The sequence below is a fragment of the Catharus ustulatus genome, chromosome 18, assembly GCF_009819885.2.
Source record: "Catharus ustulatus isolate bCatUst1 chromosome 18, bCatUst1.pri.v2, whole genome shotgun sequence".
Classification (NCBI taxonomy): domain Eukaryota; kingdom Metazoa; phylum Chordata; class Aves; order Passeriformes; family Turdidae; genus Catharus; species Catharus ustulatus.
The window spans coordinates 10,869,191-10,894,522 of NC_046238.1; the positions used below are offsets into that span (position 1 = coordinate 10,869,191).

At 40.8% G+C, this 25,332-nt stretch overlaps 1 protein-coding gene across 5 annotated transcripts; it reads right to left on the reverse strand.

The window, feature by feature from the left end:
- Positions 1–1,074: 1,074 nt before the first annotated feature.
- PATZ1 (POZ/BTB and AT hook containing zinc finger 1) lies at positions 1,075–25,332 on the reverse strand. Of its 5 annotated transcripts, none has more exons than XR_004419675.1 (6): positions 24,047–25,332; positions 21,658–21,721; positions 16,027–16,198; positions 10,172–10,309; positions 7,204–8,403; positions 1,075–5,871 (listed from the first exon to the last, which is right to left on the reverse strand). XR_004419675.1 is itself a non-coding variant. In XM_033075816.1 (6 exons), the coding sequence occupies exons 1-6, from the start codon at positions 25,330–25,332 to the stop codon at positions 7,985–7,987; spliced, it is 2,151 nt and encodes a 716-aa protein (XP_032931707.1). In that variant the 3' UTR covers positions 1,075–7,984. The 5 variants fall into 5 exon arrangements, 4 of the variants coding, with proteins under 4 accessions (XP_032931707.1, XP_032931704.1, XP_032931705.1 ...); XM_033075816.1 differs by adding an exon at positions 18,508–18,579 and having other exon boundaries at positions 1,075–8,403; XM_033075813.2 differs by having other exon boundaries at positions 1,913–8,403.

The following is a 25,332-nucleotide window of genomic DNA, read 5'->3' on the forward strand; positions in this document are numbered from 1 at the left end:
ACATCTGGAGATTTCAGTCAAAAGGAATAAAGATTTCTGTTCTGATAGCTGTTCTAATTAACCTCCAGTGAATTGGATTGGATTATTAAATATACGTCTACCAATTTTTCACTCACCGTGGAAGCCAATTGCACAGTCAAACAGGAGTGAAAGCCCAAAACTCTGCTGTTTAAACTTCAATAATAATGGAATATTACCACAGTAATAGTTACATTTCACTGTGGAAAACGTGAGGTTAAAGTTGCACTTAAATATGCAAAACTCCTACTCCAAATAGCACAAGCACTCATGTGACCTCTATCATGTGACCATCAGAAAGGCTGTAAGGTTATAAACTTGAACACATAAAAAAGCCAAACATGTATTTTCTCCTCTCTCTAGGGCTTTGGGCCTAGGACTGGAGTCATCAACATAAGAGCAGAAGCACACACTCATTTTGTAATGGGTCTCTGTAATTCCCCATGTGAGCAGAAAAGCAGAGACTGAACCTTGCAGTGGAGCCGCTGCTGTTTCCTCATAAAGTTCAGGATTCAGAGACATTTACAATGCAGAGCTCACACTTCTGCATTTTATTTCTTAGCTGACCTGAAAGCAGATAAAACCACTGGCACGCAGGTACTGTGAAAGACTCTCCACAGGCTCTCTGAAGGCTGTGGGAGGAGTTGTTAATTTTGGGAAGTTGCCCTTTCTTTCCTGTGTAGAGAGGCAAACCTGTATTTTCTGTGGGTCACACAGATGCCATAAGCATGCAGAGATAGCCTTTTTCATGACTGACCTAGGCACGTGGACTTTTTTACATCTTTTTACAAAAGCAAAACACTGTTCCTTTAAGAATGCTTAGAGAACAGGGCAAACCTTTGTTGTTATTTTGGTCTTGAGTTTGCCATTCTTTTAGAAAGTTAAGGCTTCAACTGGTAACACCATGAGAAGGTAACAAGCCAGGAAGAAACAAAGGCTTAGTAAAGTTTCACTTAATACTTGCACTTATTCTTCAGTTTGTAAGAGTGTGGAGTTAAAACACTGTGCATTTGACCAACACCCCAGCACCTGAGGTAGGCAGGCCAGAAACAAAACTCTATTTGTATGACCTCAGTTTTATTTCACTGCCCTTCAGTGAGGACAACACCAAATTTCACAGATACTTGTTACTCCATCCACTTATGCTAAAACAGGAAATCTCACCACACAGTACCAGAGAAAGGATTTCCTAGTCGAAATAAAACCATTTTGATACACAGTGTTGCAACCTGCCCACCACACTATGGATTCTCACATAGAGCTGTGAAAATGTGCAAAGGTAGAACTGTCTCTGAAAAGGGGAAGATTTTGAGATATGAGAAATCCAGGCCATCTCTCTGTGCACTCATGGTCTCTACTCTCCACCTCCAGGAAATGAATGCATGCAGCCTGCAGAGTTTAATTCTCTTTTGGTTTATTACTATTTAAAAATCAGGTTTTGTATCCCCTTCTACAGAGGCTTCACCTTCCAACAGAACATACAAAAAATACACACAATAGAAAAAAAAAAAGATAGGTAGGTAAGTTGCTTTATACAAACAGGTCCCTAAGAACCCAAAAAGGCTAAAACAGGCTCGGTTTCAATAGAAGCAGGCCCATAAATAGGCAAGAGACTTCATTCAAGTAGGGAAAGAGTCATCCATCCTCACCTAAGATCCTTTCTTGCTCCACTGAAGATAATGGGAGGATTCCCAACAACTTCAGTAGAAGCAGGATTGGGATTCATCAGAGCCAATGGCAAACTTTTCTGCTCCTTCCCTTCCAAGGCACTGTCTCTTCCATATGGCGTGCAGCCAGGGAAAAATACCAGTTTTCCTGGCTCATCCCACACTCACATTTCAGTTGTTCACTCTACAAGACATTTAAGAACAGCCTTTTATTTTCTCTCTTACTCTGTATTTGCACTAATTGCAGCAAACTTTCAGATTACAACAGTACCGAAGAAAAATTCTGAGCCCAAGAGCAAGGCTTGGTTGATTCCTTAAGAGCCAGCAGTCAGTCTGACAACTTTGCAGAGGGCATGTAAAATTTGCCTGGAGAAGGCACTAGTTTGTAGACACAGCAGCCAAAAAGATATTAATAAGCATGAGATTGATTTCTTACAAAATCACTTACCCAAGGTCACTATGTGACTGCAGGATTCTCAAGAGCATTTATGGCTGCATGAAGTGACTCCATGGTCCACATGGAACACAGGAGCTGGGAGGGACTCACTGGAACATCAGTGACACTCCAGTTACCTCTTTCCTTCAGCATATCTCAGCTCAGAGCACTTCAGGTCTCCAGAACTGCAGTACAAGTATGGAGGCCACCCAGGAAAAGCTTCATTCACATAAACCCTGAGAGCAGATCAACAGTGCCAGGCAGTCTTTAAATAAATTTAAATATCACACCTTTCAGGAAAAATGTGGCCAAATGTTTGTTTAACTTTGCATTACACCTGAAGTCAGTGAGGCCAAACATTTGTGACAGAGTTCAGCAGCATAATTGTGCAGCACAATTAAATATTGGCACATTCTTACCCAAAGGTTATCATCATCTCATCTTACAGACAGGAGCACAACACAGGAAGAGGCTAGAGATGACACAGGGTGTTATGGCAAACAGGCCATCACTGCCTGCCACCACAGAGTGCACAGCTGTGGTTCCTCACTGACCTGCCATAACCATTCCAACCATCACCACAACCCCTGACAGCCAGGGCTCCTGCTCCTGGGCTGCAGCACTCTGCAGTTATGTCACAGCACTCTTTTTAAGTGGTGCTTTCCCTTTCTTCTTTTTAGCCAAGTAGCTCTCTGCTCTGTTTTACAGCCAACAATTATTTGCAGAGCTGCACATGTCTGAGGAGGCACCACACTGCACAGGATGTGAGGAGGGTGAGGGTCAAAGCAGCAGGCAGACAACACTTAGCCAGTGCTGGTGCTGACTCTGTAGCAGTACCTGTGGCTGCAGCCCAGGAGCACTGCCTGCCCCCTCCCTCTGGGTCCCAGGCTCAGTGCTCTGGAACATACTGCCTTCTCACAGGGACAGGGAGCTGCAGCAGATTGGGCTGGAAGCCAAATCTGTTCTTAAGGGCTCATTCACAACAGCTGAAGGATCTTGTTTTGAAAAGGATGTTCAGGATAAAAAAGCGTGGCTCTTTAGGAGACACTGGAGCCTTCCAGAATCTATTTTCCTTTTAAAGTTTTCCTAGTGGGGTTTTTCCTCCCTCCCTCTTTGCTCATTTGTTTTCTCTCAGGGTGGAACTGAGAGCCTAAGCTCAGAGATTCACTGTGAGCTTCTGCTCTGCTCAAATAAAACTCAGATATTGTGCCCAAGAAAAAGGTGAGCAGCACTAAGCTGGCTAAATTTACATTTGGGCATTGACAATGCTGTTAAGGTATAATCATCATGCTGAAAAAGCCAGCGCATTCCATGATATTGTTTGGCACTTGCTCTCAGACTTTCTGCCATAGTGACAATTGAAAATATTTTATTATTTTTGTGGGTGGTACAGAAAAGCCTTTTGTGTTTCATTACTTAGAATTTTGGTGGCTGTTTTATACTTTGTCCATTTATCTCTCATGAAACCCAAGGAGAGCTCTTGCTCTCCATTCATTCTTCCAACACTGAAGTCTGGAGTTCCTTTGAAGTTTACTTTGGCATCTACTTCCTCAAGCAAGCACCTTAAAAAAAATTAAAGCTGAAAGTGGTACCCCACTCCCGACTCAAGACGTAAGTTTAGATATTGAATTCTAAGAACAAAGATTTAGTGAAAAAACAAGACACTAAAGTTACAACAGAGCCTACAAAATCTAGGTTAGCTTTCATACTAGCAATTCAATTAGTTGAGTTATAGACATTCAGTTACACAGCTCTTCTATTCAAGTCATTCCTTACTGCTGACAGCAGTTGAGGGAGGAACAATAATTTCAGGGAATACATGCGAAATAACAAATATTCCCTAAGTCACTGGCACTCAGGTCTAAAATTGTGACTGGGCATTTACAATTATTCAAAAGATTGGTAGGAAGAACAACTCCACACCATCTTAATAGTTCTAGGCTTTAAAAAAAAAAACAAACATCCCCCCAACATATAATACTTTGCCCTACTATAATTAAGGCACTGGATTGAGAGAAGGAAAAATCTGTGTTCAATTTCTGGTTCTGCTATCAATTTCCCATATTATTATGGGCAAATCACTTAGGATTGAGAGCTCACATGCACACTGCCATGTGTCAGGTGAGCCACACTGTTTGCACACATTTAAGACATGACAAATGCAAGGTCACATCACCTAATTTAACTCAGTATGGAATAAATTCACATTAAATTGCTTTACCTTGCGTTTGTTCTGGATTAACATTTATAAATTCAGGCAACAAAAGAAGCCTGAGAAGTCTGTGCCCCCACAATTAACACAACACTTAAGCATGCATGCAAGTGGTTTTTAGTCCTTTATCTTTCACTCATTCTCTTATAAGCATCTATTTCTCTCTTGTCTTTCATATTTAGATTATGAATGACTGAAGATGTTTTCATCATACCTAATACACAAGGCTCTGAGCCTCAGATGAGAGGTTATGGGACTCCTATAATACAAACAAATATTACAAGTCTGATTATATAAATTTGCATGAACTGAAGTTCCCTTATTGACATGTGCACCAACTCAAACATTGGCTTGCAGTCCCTCCAAAGGGGAAGGCAAGGAAGGGAGGGTGGCCCAAAATCAGAGCTATCATTTATACACTTATATGCCAATTAAAAATAAAATGTAATAGCAACAAGCTGCAGCTCAGGGCATGTTACATACTTCCCTTTGAACTCTGAACTTGTGAGGCTGGATCTGTCTCATGTTCTATGAGAAACAGACATTTCCCAAAGTACAGAATAGAAAGAATTTGTGTGTAGATTAAATTACTGTCCAGAATTGAACAGTATGCCCCCAAAGATGCAAAAAACCACACCACAGCTAAAGATCTGCCCAACTTCCTACTGGCACTAGCCTGCACCAGCCTCCTGTGTTGGTACAAATCTCTCCCATTTACATTAGGATGATCTAGAACTGTCATTTCAGGATTGTTAACCTCCTGCCTAATTGTTTCCCTGTCCACTAGACTGAGAAGTAAGTAGTTTTCATTCAATGTATTCATGACAACTTAGTAAGCATTTTCTTTGACAAGCAAAATACACAGTGTTTTCGAAGGCTTTTCTTTTGTTTCACCAGGTCAAATTCTGTAGCATTCAAAATTAAATTCTAATAGATACAGCCAAAATTCAACCCAGTTGTAATACTAAAGTCAGGGGAGCTAAATGTAGGATGGAAGTATCATATACTCTGGACTTAGCTTTTGGAGTTGAATTTTATGACTAATGCACTTTCTCTGAGTGAATATAGAAACACTGGGGACAAAAACTTCAGTCTTTCAGCACACAGCCTCAATGCAACAGAAGTTTCCCTTGTGGATTAACTATGAGCTATTAGTAAATCAGTGACTGCAGCTGCATTTGCTAATCCCAACAAATTGTTATGCTGACTGGAAAGCCTGCTCTCTTCTGATTTGCCTGGCAGCTCAGGTTGTCTCAGCACTAGAGTTGGAGGCATTTTAAATGTTTTGTCACTTTTCTAAGATGTTCTGTTTTTACCTGTCTACTAATCTTACCGGTACAACAAGAGCAATTCCATGAAGCTTTAGTGGTGGGGTTTGTTTGTTTCACTGGTTTTTCCTTTTAAATGAGGCTCATACCTATTCCAGGATTCTAGGAGGAGATGACTGGAGAAGAACATGTCCTTCAGTCTCCCAACACAGATTAATAGCAAAACATCAAGTCCACTGCAACATGCTCTCAATTTAGAAAGTGCTGGTGCTATAAAGAGAAAGCCATTGATTATTTATCCTTGATTTATAATAGAGAGCAAGTACAAAAAGTAACTTCTTACAAGAGGGAATCTGGGTCTTCTAATTCTGTAGAATTTAGAATGTATTTCCAAAATCCATATACTTACAAAGGGCTCTCTAATTCTAACATAAAATAAAATGGGAATATCACTTAAGCATTAGCTGCAGGGTTTGGATTAGAAGCACCTGGGCAATGCAGGCTGTGGTACAACAACACTTTGTGTCTCTGTGCATGTTTACACAGACAGATCTCCTGCAGCAAATGAGATCCTGGTCCAAGGGGGCTGTCCTGCTCCAGCACTGTATTAATGATGGAGACAGATATTGTCTCATGGAACACAAGGCTGGTGCAGGACATGGGCTCTTCAGAGTGGCCTTTAGAAACATTCAATACACAAAGCAGTTTACCAAATCACTGCTTAAATTTTTGCTCAATAACTCTCTCAAAAAACTGTGATAGAAAGGAGATTCTTCACAGATATGAAATTAAGGAATAAGTTCAGCAAACTGTTCTATGTGACTTTAAGCATCAACAGCAGAACCATAATTAAAACTCAGAGTATTCCCAACTCCTAACCCTGTGTTAAACAACATTTATACCTGGGTTTGGTACATAAAACCATGACTAGTTACAAGGAAGGAAGGGGAGGGTCAAGAAAGGACATTATTTCTGCACAATTAGTATTTTCAGATTAAATGGAATGTCCAATAGCCTGGAGTGCAGCTTCTTTGCATTTTGTAATCAATTATTTTTTCAAAGATATGCTGTTTGCAATTCCCACCTCATTTGGAAAAGAAAGGAGTAACAGTGGCTTTTGCAAACCTGACTAGAAACAGATCAGGAGAGCACAACTGTGGCCAAAAAGCCCAGCTCACTGAGAATACAGCACAGTGCAGAGTGGGATTCACATATTATTTACTGGCTCTCATTTGCACACCTTTAGGACAGGTGGCTAAACTGCTCAAAAACCAGACAAAACGAGGGGATGCAAAGTAACATACTAACTTCTTTAATAGAGTCCAATCCAATTAAACCAAAATCACTCTGTGAACCCCTGGGTTTATTCACACTAAACAAGTCAGTGGTACATAGTGTTAACCCGATAGCTGATCGTGTTCATCCCCTAGGTCCCCACATGAAAAATGAGCACCAGTCAACCAGACTGTAATGGTATTTTTCCTTCCTTTTTTTTTTTCTTTTTGTTTTTTTTCATAAAAACTAATTCTTTCATAGACTTAAAACAACGAACTAGCCAAGTTATTAATTATGGTACATCTAAATAAAAAAATTAATACTAACCCTAATGTGACTGCTGCTTTACGAGTGCTCTGTGTATCGCCTTAGACTGGCTTTTCAGTAGCAATTCACTACAACAGGTCCTAAAATAATAATAATAAAGAATTAAAAACCTGACAGCAAGTTTAATGGTCAAAAGTAATAAAAACAACCTGTTCTGAAAGGTGATTTTTCTCAGCAGTTCAGTCCTGCTGCAGCACTCACAGCCTCACAAAGGCAGAAGGGGTTCAAATTCTCTCACCTTCTTTAAATGTTTCTGGTTTTAAAAGGACAACTGCATTGTAACCTGCTAGGAACCATGGGGCATTTTACTTAACCTTATATTTAATAATGGGTCTGTTTTTTAAACTTACTGTTTTTCTGGGGGAGTTTAGGGAGGGCAGGGGAATAGAGAGAGAACAAAATCACAGCTCCCTGTAGCTGCAGCTCCCCGGGTGCCTCGGTCACTAAAACTGTTTCATTCTCAGACCAGTGCTGGTAACTTTTGATTACTCTCAAAAACACAAAGAAAACACCAGCAGCAGCCTCTAAAGCTCCATTTGTTTTGGGTCATGTCTCCTATTCAAGGCCACCATCTTCTGTAATTTTATCAGCTAAAGAAGCATTTTCTCCCTCTCCCCAGTGAAGGTTTAAAGGTGGGGTAGGGCATGAGACAAAGAGGGAAGCTAAAATTAATAAAAAATTCTCAGCTATAGAACCAAATTTCATTATTTCCTCTTTCATTCACAGCATCTTATCATTACAGCCAGACTGCTGCTTTGCCTTTGTCAAGATCCAACGGATCTCATTTCCCCTCCGGCCCCATTGGTTGCTGGTCGACCTCTGGATCTACTAGGGATGATGCAAACGCTGACTGGACGATCTGAAACCCAAACGACTCCAGAAGAGACATGTTCTGTTGGGGTGAGAAGGGGGATCCTAGAGCAGGACCCAGGTCCCCCAGTGGGCCACCAAGGGCCCTGACGTGAACTTTCTGTATGTGTTTGTTCAGATAAGACTTTGATCTGAAAAAGCTGCCGCATTCAGGGCACGGGTACTTCTTCTCTCCTTCCGTCTCCATTTTGTTTTTGCTGACTGCCAGGTCACACGAGAAGGACCCATTGGTGCTCTGTTTCTCAGGAGTCTTGAGGTCACTGGTGTCAGAGAGGTCTCCATATGAATCAGAACTCTCAATCGGGTCCGAATGTGAACATTTCTGGCCTTCTATGGGAAAAAGAAAAGAGAGAAGTTTTCAGGATCTTAGCTCCCAAAGTAACATATTTAACATGCATTAAAATAAATTAGATTGGTTAGCACCTGTCACAACAGAATGATACACACTTAATTTACAATCCCTCATATTCTAAAGCCCTTGAGCATAGGTCCCCTTTCCAAACCACCAGGCTGCCATCAGAGAAACAGCTGGGGTTTCATTAGGGATTTGTGATGATACTGAATGCAACCACAATGGGTCTCTGGTTTGTATAACATTTCTTGAATCCCAAGGAAGTCTCACAACGTTTACACCTAAGACACTACAAAAGGATGGATCTATTGATGAGTTGTCAACTGTGCAATTCACTTGCACACTTCTGAAATGCTGTTGATGCTTTGGGGAGAGCCTAGAAACTTCATGAAGTACAACAGGCTGTAGCAAGAGGTGAAGAAACCTAGAAATACTCAGCAAAATGGCAGTGAGCTGCTGTGATTTAAGAAGTGCAATTCCATTTAGTGTCAAGGAACTCTTTTTCACAAGTGCAACACTGTTAGAAGTTAACTTCACAATGTATAATTGTTCTATATTTAAATACTGCAGTGTGAAACAGCAGAGAGGTTAGGGATATTACTTAAGTTATTTGGATATATGTCCTGGCAAAGCCATTGGTATGTTTGGAGTTTTCCCCATTCTCCTGTGGCATTATGCCAAGGAAGTTTGTCCACACTTTTTTGCTCAGTGCATGTGAATGAGCATGAGAAACCCAGACGTGCTCACTAAAGGAGTCTCTGAATACAAACAGGCTGTACCTACTATTAACTCTAAGAGACCAAAGAACCACTTGGCACAACCCAAAAGACAGATTTGCTCTGGACTCAGCATAACAAACCTAACAGGATATGCATGAAATCAATACACCACTGAGCTGGAATAAATCTCTTGTTAAGTCAGCACACCACCCAAAACCAAAGGGCTTCTGTAGTAACTCTATCAAGACTTCAACAGAAAAAAATTACACAACTCAAGCTTTCTGCTGGCACAGACTTTGTTTAACCCAGCCCACTGTTTTCTCCTGGGCAAGAAAAAAACCAGAACAACTGTGGCCTTGAAGAATTTTCTGATGTTTCACTTTCACCAGGAATACTAACAGCTCAAAGCAAGAAGCAAAAAACTATTCTACACAGGTAAACATACTGCTTTACTTATTCACAAGTTAAATACTCCTCAGCTATGTTTACAATAACATCTTTTTCTCCCCACCTCCCCAAGTTAAATGAATGTCAAAACCAACAAGAAAGCACCAGTCCTATTACCACCCTTTACTTCTCCTCAACAACTGCATTTAGAAGTGTAAGTTTGGCTACAGACAGCTGGCTGCATGTACAGTATGGCTCCTATCAAAATCAGAAATGGGCTTTGACTGATGAGAGATCCAAGTGGAGTGGGACTAAGGAACTTGCCCTCAGGCAAAATTCAGATGCTGACTGCTCCAAGGAAGAGGGACAGGATGAACTAACATGGCTTTTTCAATCCTCCCAATCAAAGAAGCTGCCAGAACTTCACATACTCTCCTGTGTCCATTTCCTTCCCCTAGACTTGTTAAACTGGCTATCCAATAACTGCTATTACATCCTAAGGGATTTCTCTGCATCTCCCTAAGCTTCTCTCCAGTATTTTCCCTGTCCTTCCTCCCTCCCCTTTCTCGTGCCCAGCCCAACACCCCACAACACAAAGCTCTGCCCAGAGCAGCAAGGTGCAGAGCAGTGAGTCTCTTGCCTTTGATGCCATAGGTCCTGACGCAGTGGAACGCTGCTCCCCCATTCGGGATGGACTCCTGGTGCCTGGAGACCTGGGGAAGGGGAACACCGTGGTGGGTTTTAACATGGACCTTTAAGTAGGAGGCAGAGGAGAAACCTAAACAAGATAAAAGGAGATGAGATCCTGCCACCAGCAAAGACACACATCTGCCTTCCCTTTCCTTTAATCTTTCTCTTGCTCCTGCTCCCTACTGCAAAGCTGCTGTCCCACCAGTTCCCTCTGACCTGCTCACATAGGAGTCCTGTCATCATCAGGCAGTAATGCAATGCACACTTTTCATCAGACTGGGTTTGATTTTTGTTAGTCACAAAGACAGAACAGCCTCCTTAAAAACCAAATTCTGTGTAAGCAAACCTAGCAGGTGACATGAAACTTTTTGGAAAAAAAGGCAGAAGAGACATCATACAAAAAGGCACCCATGTCTCTTCACCATTTTTGTGTTGTTTTATTTATTTTAATTAAAAATGCTTTTGCCACCTGATAATACTTTAGAAGACAGTTCCAATTAGTTGGTTTGATGCTGTTAAGATCTGAAGAAATGCTATCTAGTAACAATCCTCGTTGGTTTTTAGTGTGCTTTCCCCTCGGGTTTCAGGCACTTACAGTGACTTCTAGAAGGAAGAAAGCTGAAACTATTGACTTTTTAAGTTATACAGTTTTGCTCTTTAGTAATCTTAATCTTTGAAAAAGATTTCTTGCAGTTAGCTCATCTGAGTTTTAAAAAATATACTAGAACTCCTATTTTGTTAACAAACAGTACTAAAAATAAATTTCAGTATTTTTATTAGCTCTGAACTGTAAGCGCCAAACACTGAAAATAAAAACATATATATCAAACAATTGCTTTCTGAACAAACCAGTTTTTTACAATTGTGCATGTGCTTTTTAAAATGCTTTTTTTAAGTCTCACAAATATGTTGTTTTTCTTTAATGCAACAATTTATCTACATATACTTTGGAATGTTTTTAAATTCAACCTCAATAAGATTTGCAATTACTACTAGCACATTTGGACCATATATGAGGCACTAGAAGGAGAGAGTTTTAAAGACTTCCTACAGAAGAAAAGCTACCACCATGAACCAGTTTCATTTTCTGTTATATTTTGAACAGACTATTATGGTACTTTCATGTTAGAAACATTTTCCCCTAACAACTAAGAACACAACACATCACAGACCCAGAGCTGCAGGTTCCCTTCCTGGAGAGAGAAGTCCCAAGCCCTAGATTTTTTTAAACCAATATAGCATTTACAGCACAAGCCCTTGCAAGAGAACTTTCATAACAATACTTTGCTTAAAAATATGAATAGATATTCTACCATAAAGCCATTTTGTAGTGATATAACTGGCATTTACATTTGATGATATATAATAATATACTAGCAAGGCTGCAAGCCAAATAGTAACCACCTCCCTGGAGTGGATTTTCTGACTGCAGCTGTTAGTTTCAGGTGCTGAATTTAATAATGAATGCAGCTTTACACTAGATTTCCCTGTGCCTAGCACACAGAATATCCCTCTACCCTGACTCTATCCAGGGGTTACTAAGAATTACAGGACCTGCAAAGGAAGAACTCCACAGCAACCTGCTGAAGGGAAAAGGGGCAGGCTGCTGAGAATGAACAAGAGGTAGCTGCTATGGACCCCTGAGTTGAAGATAAAAGTACAGAAAAGTAGATACATCACAACTGAAGAAACCAAGAACATACACCTCTCAAAACACAATGGAGAAGGATCACCAAGGCCAAGTTATCTGGGGAATTAATGTAAGGACAGTATCCTCTGAAATAATGCAAGACCTACCCTCAGATACGAAATGCTGCATTGAAAATCTCAATGGGCAACTAGAGAATATATTCTTACAAATACCAAAAATTCACTGTAGACCTGAAAGAACCAGTCTTTGACTGGTAGAGAAAAGGGCACAGTGTACAAATATAATGGTGACACTCCCACCTATGAGCACTTTCCTTATTTCACACATCTAATATCCACATGCATGCTGAGATCAGCCTCTTTGATGCAGCAGTGCATTAAAATCTCACAGCCAACCATTAAAAATTGACTACATGCAGGTATTCAGTGTTTGTCTACACCACAACTGACACAGGAAAATCTGAACTTGTAATCTCTGCACACAATATTTTTCCTGAACTCTGCAGTTCTATTTGTAGAGTACATTGTTTTATATAATGAAACTGCTGCAAAGTGTGTTAGCTCCCCTTTATGCACTTGGCAGATGAACATGTGAGTCATCAACTTCCATCAAAACCATAAGAATGCCAACTGCTTCATGGGAAACTGTTTAAAGGGAGACTTTTTTGGGGTTGTTTTCATCCTAATTTTTTTCCTGAAGCACTTAGCACTGGCCTTTTTATCTCCACCAGACTTTAATTACAAATGCCTGTCCTAGGAAGATGGGGGTTCACAGACCATAATCCTTCACTCTTAAAAGTCTCTTTCAGAGCAAAGTCAGACTAATCCACAGGATTAAGTGGCAGTATTTTTCAGAGAAGGAATGCATTTATTGCTTTGCTCATACACATCTCTCTACTTTGCAGGGCAGATTATTTCTTCATATCAGAAGAACCAATATTAAAAACATTTATAGAGAGGAAATTATCTCCTTTATACAAATGGGACTTATCCCTTGATCTCTTAGATAAGATCTACAAGGAGATAAACTATGGAAATAATTGCAGGATGCTCCTTGTTCAAAAATTCTAATTTGGATTTAGGTGGAACTTGAGGAGAATGTGTCTTGCTTTAATGGACTCTGCCCACCATGAAAAGTACAAGAACTCAGCGTGAAAAATAAATTCTCATTTGGAATATTTACCCTTTTCCTAACTAATTTGATTCTGTGAAACAATGTGTGTGTATTTGAAACACAAACCCAAACTTCTGAGTTACAGGTGTTATTACTAAGTACCAGCTCTAGACCTGCCAAAGTCATTAATCTCTTGAATTCTTTGAAAAAGCCCACACAAGCAAATAAAGTTCCTAAGAATGGTAACAGAAGATTGTGTAACAACACTACAGAAGCACGTCTTCTTTATTTAAACCGATTAAGGAGAATTTGTCTAAAAATGTGAAGCTTGAGGATTAGTTTTTTAAGCACATTTTAGACAAATTCTTTAAGAAAAAAACAAACAAAAAACCAAACCAACAACAAAATACCAAACCAAAATAGAAAAAGAAACCAAAACAAACCCCAGGGGAGTTCTCAAAATCCCAGGGGGGAAAAAACCCAACACAAAACCCCTCAAAACCACTTCACTGTTTCCCTGATTTAACAACTGCTTCCATGATTACTCTAAGCATAAAGACTTCAAGTAAGAAAACAACCTGGAAAAAACATCAAATCACAGCTGGTAGGTTTGGTTTTTTTAAATTATACAGCCACATTGTAAAAGAAATAAGTATGATAAACAAATGAACCATATGACATGACAAACCATTGGTTACTGCTTACTGCCAAGCACTGGGTCCATCCCCATCTCTTAAAGCCACTAAACCCTTAAAACAAGATGAGACACTCATCAAGTTCCACAGAAAAGCCTTCAGTCCACTGGGATAAACTGAGGGAGTCTCAGCTCTGTCATTAACACAGGCAATGTTGAGCTGAGTAAAGAGTCACCTTTTCATCCACTTTTTTTTAAGTGGCCAACACCCAAAATTCTCTCCACAAGCTTGAGCTTGTAGAGCATTCTTGCTCCCCAATTACTATATCCAGAGGCTGACAATTACTATATCCAGAACCAGTTAAGTTTCAATTAAAAATATATATCAGCACATTAGCCAAAGGAAGAATAAACAAAATGCCACTGCACAAGCACCTCAGCCATGACACAGCTGTGAGCAGGTTACTGTGTGTGGCTTCTGACTGCATCAATGCCTATCAAATAGATATTTCTAACCCAGGAATTTTCCATTAGACTCCATCTTGCCAGGCTCTACAATTTCAAAAGTAACTATTTAAAACAACAAACACTATACTTTGATTCTAGAACACCTGGGATTAAAAATTCTGCTGTCATTGATCATAAATCTATAAGAAAAATTTACAGCATAAAACAATGAGTTTACAACACAATTGTTTGACAAATCCAGCATGTAGCTCCCCCTTCCTATGATTTTAACACTTCATATGAAATGTAACATTATTCATTACTCATAATTACATTTTAAAAATCCTGATGTAATCTGAAATTCAGAGCAGACAATTCTGACAACTCCCATGAAATACAGAAACTGTAAGAAGAAAGTAGTTGCTTAAAGTTTGCTGCACAACAGGTTGCCCATCCTTCTACAAAGAAGTACCTATTTTATTTAAATTGCCACTGTACATTTAGACTTGCAATATGTGAATAAATCACTTAGTCATTTTATTGTTTGAGTGCCAGGTCTGTCTTTGTCACCCTGGCTCCATTTCCAAAGAGCTGCAGTGACATCCAGTGGTAGTCAAATTGAAATTCAAGTTTCCAAATCGTGGAAACAAGACAATTCCTCCCAACCTATCTGAGTTTCTGTCTGGCACCATGTTCAATGGAAGGAGAGCAGGACAGCACCTGGATCTCAAATAGCATCTCCCATGTTGTTGTCACAAAAAGAATTGGGAGAAGCTTCAGCAGTTTTTCAGAAGCCAGGCCTTCAGCTGAAAAGAAGGGCAAGCTTCATGTCACACCATCTACCTGGAGCTTCAAAACCTGAAGATTTTCAACCCAGATGCCTTTTCCACTCACTCTGATGACATCACTTTCAGGGTTTACAGACTGTTCAATTTGTGGAAACACCTCTCTTACAATTTAATGTCTCATTACTCATCAATCCAAAAGCTCCCTGTACAGTCTGCACATTAAACACAGAAGAGCTTTATTTTCTCAAAAGATATCACCTCTCAAAGTAGAAAACAGAAAACAGAAAAAAAGACTCATCAGAAAAAACAAGATCCCAAAATACAGCAGTAATCTCTTCTAACACCTAGCTATGAATGAATATCTGTGTGAGCCAAAAAAGTTTTTGAAGTTGTGAATTAATCCCTCAAAAAAATACACCAATAAGTCAAAATAATTTTTCCAGCTTGCCTTACATCCCACAAAGCCTAAATTTCCAACTCTCTCCAACTGAAAAGTACCACAAAGAGATGGAAAAACTTCACAAGCTTAGTCATAGGTTTAGTTTTGCATAGTGCTGCATGGAGCAGGGAGTTGGATTCAGTGATCTTTATGGGTCCCTTCCAACTGTGAAAAGCTGTATTTGTACAAATAAACGTAAAGCACATTTCTAGTGCTCTTTACAAAGTATGTTTTAGAAATGTACATTAGTACAAAGCAATTTCTTGTGTTAAGAGGGAGAAGCAGCTTGACTCTATTGCACCAGGAGGTTAAGTAAGACTTAATAACATAATGTAGATTTATGTTCAGTGTATGATTGTCAACTTGATGTGTATTTCAAAGATTCTTTTTCCAAACCGACTGCAAGAGCTCAAGTCTAATCATGTATAGGAAAAAAAAAAAAAAAGTATGTTGAACAGTAGCAAGGCAACTTATCTTGGTTATTGTATAGGGATCTGAATACTTAGCAAATAAAATTTGCTTCAGATTTAAACTGAGTTTCTTTGGGAACTGTCTGCCATGTGAAAAGGCCAGACCTAGATTCCATCAGTTTCAGGGCTAAGTATTCAGCAGAAAAAGCAGAGTATGTACACAAATAGGGTATAACCTCCTCCTGTTGCAGAGAGTCACACAGCCTTAGAGCTCCCCTCGAGTGCTGTCCCATCCCACTGGAATAAAAAAGTTTCTTCATTACCTCGGTTACAGATAGTGCAGAAATTGCTTGGTCCTTCACTATGCTTCTTCAAGTGATCTGCCATGTATGCTGCTCTCAAGTACTTCCCACACACCTGGCATGGAACTTTGTCTTCATGACATGCCAGGTGTGAGCGCAGCCGGTCACGAGTGGCAAAGGAAGCGTTACAAGTCTGCAGGTATAATGAGAACCATGTGACTCATCAACTCTGCTAACAGCACTGATATTGTTGAATATATTTAGTATTCTTTAGAGTAAATACCTTAGATCCTGTGCAAACACAAAAAATGACATGATGCACAAGCCATTTTCCCCCAGATAAAAAATTCAGAACACCAACACATTGCACAAGACATAATTTACTACTCAAAAGAATTAAAGCAGCAAGAAACCAGCTCTGACATACTACACACAGTAAAACTTACACCAAGATAGACTTGTAAGGCTTTAGCTCTGAGGATGAAGATACTAAAATTTTAAGTAATAGTTAACAGAAGAAATAGCAGAAAGCACTTTGCTCCATTTACAGTAAGTTCTGCCGTTTCACTGAGCCATCACAATCACTTTAAACCACTCAAATGTCCTCTCTGTCGCTTCCCTAAATTCTACTCTTTGATGAGATAAATTTAGCTTCAGTATACAGAATTCTTTTGGAGTGTGAAGACTTACAAAGGATCAGAGAGCTATCTGAGATGACAATATGACGAGAGAAGAGTCATCCTGGTATCCACAGCAGCAGTGCAGACAAAACGAACAAGTGAAGCCTCAAAACTGAGCAGGTATCAAAATAACTGCATGACACTGTAATCTCTTTTAACTTACCCCTGGTCAAGGTATATATTCCACTTACTACCACAAAACAAGCTTGATTTGGTATAATATTGATTCAATTTGCCCACTTGCCAGCTGAAATCTGTATGATAAGTGAAGGCTCCCTCCCATTTTTATAACCCCAGCAATGGGCAGGCAGGCAGTGCTCACAGCCTGTTACAGTGGCTGCCAGTTCTGAAAGGCTTGCTCTGTCTCTAATGTGTGAAGGGAAACAAATCACCAGCAATATGCTGCACAAGGTATTAGAGTTATAGTCTAAACCATTTCCCAAGTGCAAGAGAAGAAATAAAAGCAAACACACATCAGAATGACCAGACCAAGCTGGAGCAGTGACATTCAAGAGTGAGTGTTTTGTTTATACCAACTTCATATAAAATAACACAGTTTTAATAGATATAGCTAGAACCCCTACAGAAATAATATGAGGCTGTTCAATGTCTTGGGAACTGGGTATAATCTGTATTTTTAAATATCAGTGTGTAATTAAACCACTGTTTCAATAGAGATAAGACTTGTTAAAGTAACCATCTTAGTAAAATTCCAAAATTATAATTCAAGTAAGTGAAATTGATAATACAGAAGAGGATAACGTAATTACATAAAATTCAGTTAATCAAGAGCTTAATCCAAAAACCACTGAAGGCAGCTGAAAAGCACCTATCAATTTCAACAGGCTTTACACTCATTCGATCCTGTGAGATGCTTAAGTGTGGAAAACTCCCATGGAGCTGAGGCTGCTCTGCAGCAAGTACAAGGCTTAACACCCTAGAGGATCAGGACTTAACGAAATTAAAAAGGCAACAGTAAAATTATCTGGATTTCTGCGACATACACAGTTTAACTAGGCCCACCAGACAAATATTTATAAATTATAATTCTTGAACATGAAAAATATCTTTTCATTTGTAATCTCAGTACACAGCGCTGAGCAAAACAGGTGCAGCTTTCACTTACTAAAGCATTCTTAGAGGTAAGCACTCTCTTAAGGCAGGATTGCAGCACTGATACTAATCAATCTGCTGGATATCAAGTAAAGATATATGACTAAACCATCAACAGTGACAGCCAAGAGATCCATCATCAGTAACTCTAAAGCTAGGGAGCTGCAGGAAGGTCATACCCAAGCACTGGGAGTGCATTAGCCGGTGAGAAGCAGACCAGAGACAAATCACATAAATACAGCGATGCCAGAAGTAAAACCAAATCTATCCCACAGTGAACTTAGCAAGTTGAAAGCTTAAGGAAAAGCAATATAATAATTTATGTGTTTGATTTCTCACTGTTGCTGCTGAGTTGTGTAAAGCTCACCTCTGGATAAGCTATATAGTAAATATATCTGCAACGAAGCTTAAAAACAATAATTAAGTCCAGTGGAGAAAGCAAGAACCAGTTTAGGTGAATCATAACAGCACTAGGGTTAAAGAAAACCCCAAAGTTAATATTCAAATAGTTAATATTTATAAAAGGTATAGAGAAAAAAAAAGTTTTATTTTATGAAAGATGTGAAGTGCTAAATGAGTGCTAAGTATTTATCATTAATTGTTAATCATAGAAGAAAACTCTCCAGTGCTTTCCTATCAAACATTGCATAGGTATATAAATAGATCAAAAAGAATATATAAAGTTTAAAAAACATTGTTTAAGAAATACCTCTTGAAGTTTCAACTTTTCTATGGATGTGGATGTCTCTGAGCTTATTCCATGGTGGCTGCCATTTTCCTGCTAATAGGCAGGAAGTAAGAGAAATTAGGACAGGAAGAAACTCATTCTGCATTGAAATCAATGGGATATGCACTGGACTTGGGATGCCAATTAAGTTGTGCTTTAATTTAACCTGCATTTTTCTTTTTTATTTAGTTTGCCAGAAGATCAACCTGTCTTGTCTCTGAGAGGAGCCAACTTCTGTTTTCTCCCCTTGTTCTTTCATGTCCACAGATTTTCAGATCATCGTTTGCTCCCAAACTGCAGCTGATGTCATCCATTGACACATGTCACCCCATCCCGTGGGGTCAGTGACTGAGCTGCCCCATTCTGGCCATAAAACTGACTCCCTCCTCCTCCTCCAGCCAGAACTCAACTGCCAGACTGGGGAAAAACAGTAAATTCACCAGTGCAACAGTCCAAGGGAAAAGATCCAAAGTGCCATTTGCCTGGACACCAAGGCAACTTCTTGGATCTGATTTCTTAGCTGCTTTGGCTCTGTGGAGATGTTCCCTAATCTGAGTCTATCTTAACAGTAATGAAAAAAACTGGAGTCAAGTCTTTGGCATCAGGTGCTGGAGGTGCTGGCAGTTAGGATACTTGTGAAAGATCTGAGAAGCACAGCCATTATTTCAGGGGAATGAGTGCAAGGTTACAAACTGAGCACTGAAAACCACAGCTGTTGCAGGGCAGTTCACCTTGTAATTGCCCTGTTTCTCATACTTTCATTTATTCTGAAGTTGGGTTGACACCTTCCCACTTTCATTTTGGTACTCCAAAGTGTACTATGATGCCACACCAACAAAACATTACATATCACCAGTTTGCAGAGATACCTAAAAGCTCAGGTAAATGGCCAGTTTGTTTAAATCACAACAGACCACAAATGCCAAAAATGCCATTACAACAGAGGATTCTGGAGTGCTCTTCTGTTTACTGACAGAGTAATTCTTTTTCCAGTAAACATAAACAAAGCATGACAATAACAGGAATTTTCAACAGGAACTGAACAGATTCAAAAAGGATGCTCAATGCTGTTCAGGCTGCTCTCAGGGAGAGCTAATTTGCCAAACAAAATCAATGGAAAAAGAGAATGGAAAATGGGCAAACAACATGCCAATATTAAGCTATTTTCCTTCTTGGTGGCCAGATCCTGTGTTAGATACATATAATGGAACAGATGCATAACTGGTTATGAGAATCACAGGGAGAACTCTATCAATTTATACATCAGTTTTCATATTTGAAACCAGTTTTCAGTGACTGCATTCCTTCTGTGGTCTCTACAATGTATAGTAAATCTGTGCATATTCAAGAAGACTTTCTAGATCTGATAGGATATTACAAAGCATTTTCTGCAGAGACACACAACATCTCATTAACAAATTTTCTGTGCCCTAAGATTCAGAAAAAAATAACTTTGCAGGGCTAAGCAATCAAAAAGCAAGAACAGCCCAAGCCTGAAGGACAATCTCAGCTCTGCCCAGATGGTTGTAACCTATAGCCTGTACCTTTTAAGTGAAATGAACAGTGCATACAGTATTAGGGCACTTTAGAACACCCACAGCAAGAAAGACTGGTTTTGGAAACTGCTATCACAAAATACATGGGTGCCAGGAAATGGAGTTGAGCTTGCTCTGCCATCTTAACTTCCATGTTTCTTTATTTCTGGGCTCTTAGCATATCCTCTGATTCACATGGAGTTGCTATTTTATATTCTTAAATCAATGTTCAGCTATAAAAGAATTATTGGTCATCAGCTGGCAAAGGGCAATTCATAGCTGTCCATGGTATTTGTAAAGTGTTCATCCAGAATTCTTGGTATCAACCAGCATGATGAGTGCCATCCATCATCACTCCATCCACAGACCTCTTGCTATCCCCACACTGAATTCTTTTATGAATAGAATTTTCCAGTTTGTATAAATCTATAACCCATAAATCATCTGAAGAAGCTTGAGCCAAGGCTTTCTATAGGACAGACAGTTAAATCAATGTGACAGCTCTATGGACTGACTTTCAAATGTGCTGGGTTTTCACAGATCATGTGGATGTGAACAGAAACCTTTAGATGGCTCCAGCTGTTCAGAAAACTTCTCAGGATTCTTAAAATTTCAAAATGTTTCTAAACTCTCCCAATTTGAAGGAAACACAGGTGTGTGAAATCGTGCAACAATGCAGATCAGGAGGCAGCAATCGTGTAGGATTGTCTAGGTTCATAAAACGTGGTTAAGTATTTTAGAAGAAAAAGTTCTCTAACCTTCACTATCTTCAAAAGAAAAAAAAAAAAAAAAAGAATGCTGCTCCAGCTTCTTTAAATAAATATTAATTATTTCTTCAGAAGCCAAATATGGAGATTGTTAACCCAACAACTGTTTTAAAAGTTTGCCCAATATCCCACTGATGGCAATGTGTGATGGTGGAAGCTGATTCCCAACTTTGTATTAATTAATACTTCCAGGCACCTTTTAAATCTCTCTATATATGGATTACAGAATATCTTCCTTCATTTGATCTTTCAAACCTTATTAACTATAAAAAACTATACACAACATTATGACATTGTACAACAAAGGATACTGTGATGACATTATTTATAATCTCCCTGAGATAAAACAAGCTTCCAATTTTGCTCAGTGCAATGTTCTGAAGGCTATACAATTTAAAAAAAATAGTATCTCCACAAGTTACAATAATTACAGTTTACTAATTTTTTATTGAAGTTTTTCTAAAAAACTGAAGTCAGCTTTGGAGCCTCCTGATGGCAACAAGTGCAATTTAAAAAAAAGGGAGGGAATCATCAGTGACATGGACTCCAAGCCCAGGTGGCTGGGTAAGAGATCCAGGGTGAGACTGGGACAGCACAGGAGGAAGAACAGCAGGTAGAAGGGGGGAGGCAGGAGGACCAAAGCTGTAGATGAGGAGAGGGGGGATGGGAGGGATATAAAGCAGATGTCACCATGGAACACTTTTCTTTACAAACTTTATCCCAAATCACATATTCATGGTATTTCTATTGGTACTTCAAAATTGTCTGCACACATAAATGCAATGCCAAAGATTACCCACAAGATCAGTCCAAACCCCTCTGGCTCCTACCTGACACTTGTGAGGTCGCTCTGAGGTATGCACCTGTTTGATGTGTCCATTCAAGTGGTCTGGCCTTAAAGGAAAATACACATAAGCACACTTAAAACAAATACTAAAAATAAAGTTAACAAAAAAAAAAAAAATCCCAGTGCTGTATCTATGACAAATGTAGTGATATTTAACTTTCCAAAAACTAGATCACCAACAACTGGGACTCTACCTTATGTACCCTCTCCAACTTGCTAAAAAAGTAGTATTTTCTCAGGAAGAAATCATGACTGAATGATCAGAGGAAACAGGAAATACAAGTTATGATTTTCAAGCCTGCACGTCCCCGTCCAAAATCCTATTTAGACCTTAACAATCAGGGCACTTTGATTTATATTTGAAAATCAGACCCTTTTGGTTTATGTCCTAAACACAGATGTAAAAAGCCAACTTTAAGCACCTCTTGCAAAAAAAGACTATATAAACTCTGTTGCTGTGATACATTTTCCACCTGCAAGATGAAAAAAAACTCCTAACTTACAGCTTGGTAGGGAGACTGCATTAATACAAATAAAGTGCTCTGAACGTTCCAACTAGAAGGTGCAATGGAAGAGCAAATGATTACTGTAAAAATTAGACCATTCTTCACAATCAGCAAAGCGTACTCGGAAGAAGAAAGGACTGAAGCGCTGCAGATTGTCCTGGTGGGAGTTTCTCCTAGTGGGAAGAAAGCTTTTCATTGTATGAGACCAAAACTGCTTGGAAACAAGTTGTCCACCCTCTCCTCCCCCAACTTCCCAGCTGCACCAATGAGAGGGCACGGGATGGAATTCACGCACTGCAGACACAAAATAGGCTGGACTTTGCAGTGAGGCTCTCAAACGCGATGCCCCAGCGCTGGGCTGGAGCGGTGTAACCGGACAGACTGGTTGGGGTCCCCTGGGTACCTCAAGCCCAGCAACCTCACGTGCTGCGCTACTGAATACAGGAAAGGACACTAAAATTACACATCACGCTTTCAACTTCCTCTGGCTGCTCCTAAGAGTGAACACTGAAACTTAAAGAGTCTCTGGTTTTCATTCATACTTCGGTTTTACAGACACGCAAACGGTTTTATTGTTAACTTTTGTAACAGCATTCCCGCCTGTTCGCATTAACTCACTGGGGAAAATAAGAGCTCAACATGTACTTCTCACTTCGCCTTAATAACAAAAGCCTTTCATACAGCAACAGAAGGAATCTTTAAGTGTCAGTAAAAACAATAAAACTTGGCACACGATCCCAGGTAGCGCTATAATAAGAAAAGTACTTTCACTCCTAGCCACAGATGAAATTTTCATTTTGTGACCTCCCATCACTGACTCTGCAGTCCTTATGAAGATGCGTCTCTAATTACTGACGATTTAAAAGAAAAAAAGGGGGGTGGGGCTACATTTTCCTAACTTATTTCAATAACAGAAAGTCCCTGTATCAGAAAGAGAGCAGGGGCACAGTTCCACAATTTGCACAGCCTGGTGGCCTTTTGATTTGTTTTCAGACCCCGATTCCTTCCCTCACGTTAGAGCAAATCAACTGCTGTAGAAAACCAACTGCTGGTACAGAAATAGCAGAGTGTATGCATCCCCCTCCCCCCCACTACTTCTACACTCAAAGCGAGCAGCAAACTTCCACAAAAGTTTCAAATTCATTAACTCAGACTATAAGATACCACTGACACAACTACGTGTACCAAACTACTAATTAAATTAGCTCCCACAAACAGCGACAACAAAAAATCAGCAACATTAAATGCACAGATCTTACGTATGTTGCAGGGCAGAAACAGGATCCCCTTCAGAAGGATGTAAACCCAAAGGACACAAAGATCATGTATTAAAAGATACTTGATGCTGCAGCCTTTGAAATCTCACCTCTTCCTTCACATTTGGGTGATAAAAAACATTACGAACTAAGAGAAATGAAGGGAAGTTAAGAAAAAGAAAATTTAAAATGGATACGAGAAAAATAATAATCTTGAGATGTATTATTTTGCACTTCAACAGCACCTTCAAACTACCTACACATCAGCGATCTCAAGACACGTCTGTGAGGCAGGTAATGATTTCAAACCCACTCCACAGAAGGGTCATTTGAGGGAGAGACTGATTTGCCCAAGGACACGCACACACCAACTCTGGGACAAAGCTGGGAACGTTAGCCAGAAGCCAGCTGACTTCCAGCTCAATGTCTTAATTACTTTTAAACCCTTCCAAGAGACCACAGAATGGCATCCCAGAGGAAATGATGGAAGCCTCATTCCTTGAAACATTTTTAAGTGGAACAGTCAAACTATCCTAAGCACATTTCCAAGGGATAGGAAAGTCAACTTCCTAGATCTCTGTGTCAATGATCCATTCAAGCACTCTCTTACCTGGAAAAGCCTTTTCCACAGCTCTGGCAGATGTAGGGCTTTCCCACAGAGCCATCATGCGATCGAACATGATAGGACATCCTGTCTTTTCGCTTGAACCGCAAGCCACACACCGGACAAGAGTAAGGCTTTTCACCAGAGTGTGACAGCTTGTGCCGATTCAGGTGGTACACGTCCCGAAAAATCTTGCCACAGATCTCACAGGCCACCTGTTTCCTCGTCCTGCTTCTTTTTCGAGGTGCATCGGGGTCGTCCTGACCAGGAACACCATTTTCACCCAGTCGTGGGGGTGGGATGTCTATGTATCCCAGCTGTAAGCTTGTCACCCCATGTTGAGCCTCGTGCTGCCGAAGACGATTAGCATCCGTGAATACTTTCCCACAGAGACCACAAGGCAGGATACCAGCCTCTCGCAGGCCCCCTGGGGTACCAAACATCATGGAGTCCAAGAGATTGGCTTTACGGGGACGCCCTCTGCCCCTCTTGGTGCTTAGAGTGGGGGCACTAGCAGCAACATTCTGGAAGGGTGAGGCCAGCAGCGGTGGGGACAGAGGTCCTGCCACCATGGGCAGGCGGTCCACACCCTGCAGGACAGGCAGGGAGGACTGCGCAGCGCTGAGCGCAGCCCGCGTGGCCTCGTCTTCAGGCATGCCAGCGATGCCATTGCCATTGGGAGCCAAAGTGGCACCGTTGGTCATGTCAAGAGGGAAGCCGAGGTCAGCAGCCCCCGGACGGAACAGCATAATGTCAGGGCGTGCTGGGGGCACGAGGAGCTGCACGTTGGACTGCTTGATGACCTCCTGGCAGATGTCGATCACAGAGCGCATCAGCAGGAACTTGGCGGCCGTCATGAGCTCCGGAAAGCTCTCCAGCCGCACCACGATGCGCGACGTGTAGGCGAAGTCCAGGATGTCACCGAACACCTTGGAGCTGATGGTGTGCATCTCCAGCTCCCGCCCGCCCCCGGGGGCGCCGCCGGCCGCAGCCGCAGCCCCGCCGGCCGCCGCCTCCGCCGCGCTCCCCTCCGCGTCGCCGCCGCCGCCACCTGCCCCGTCGCCGAGCTGCGCGCTGAACACCGACTCGAAGTACTCGCTGCAAGCGGCCAGCACGGCGCGGTGCGCCGGGAAGCTCTCGTCGCCCACGCGTAGGAGCACGTCGCAGAAGCGGCCGCCGTTCTTGCGCTGCTGGTTGAGGCTGTGCAGCACGTCGGCGCTGTGCCGGCTCACCTGGTAGGTGTAGCAGCCCGACGAGGGGCCGCAGGCGGCGGCCTCGCTCACCCGCTCCAT

Excerpts from the sequence above, each read along its gene's own strand:
- PATZ1 (XM_033075816.1), bottom strand. The coding sequence starts at position 25,332 with ATGGAGCGGGTGAGCGAGGCCGCCGCCTGCGGCCCCTCGTCGGGCTGC. Across the intron at positions 10,310-16,026 it reads CTGCACTATCTGTAACCGAG|GTTTCTCCTCTGCCTCCTAC; the intron begins GTAATGAAGAAA and ends TATCTTGTTTAG. Across the intron at positions 8,404-10,171 it reads CAGGACCTATGGCATCAAAG|AAGGCCAGAAATGTTCACAT; the intron begins GCAAGAGACTCA and ends TTTTTCCCATAG.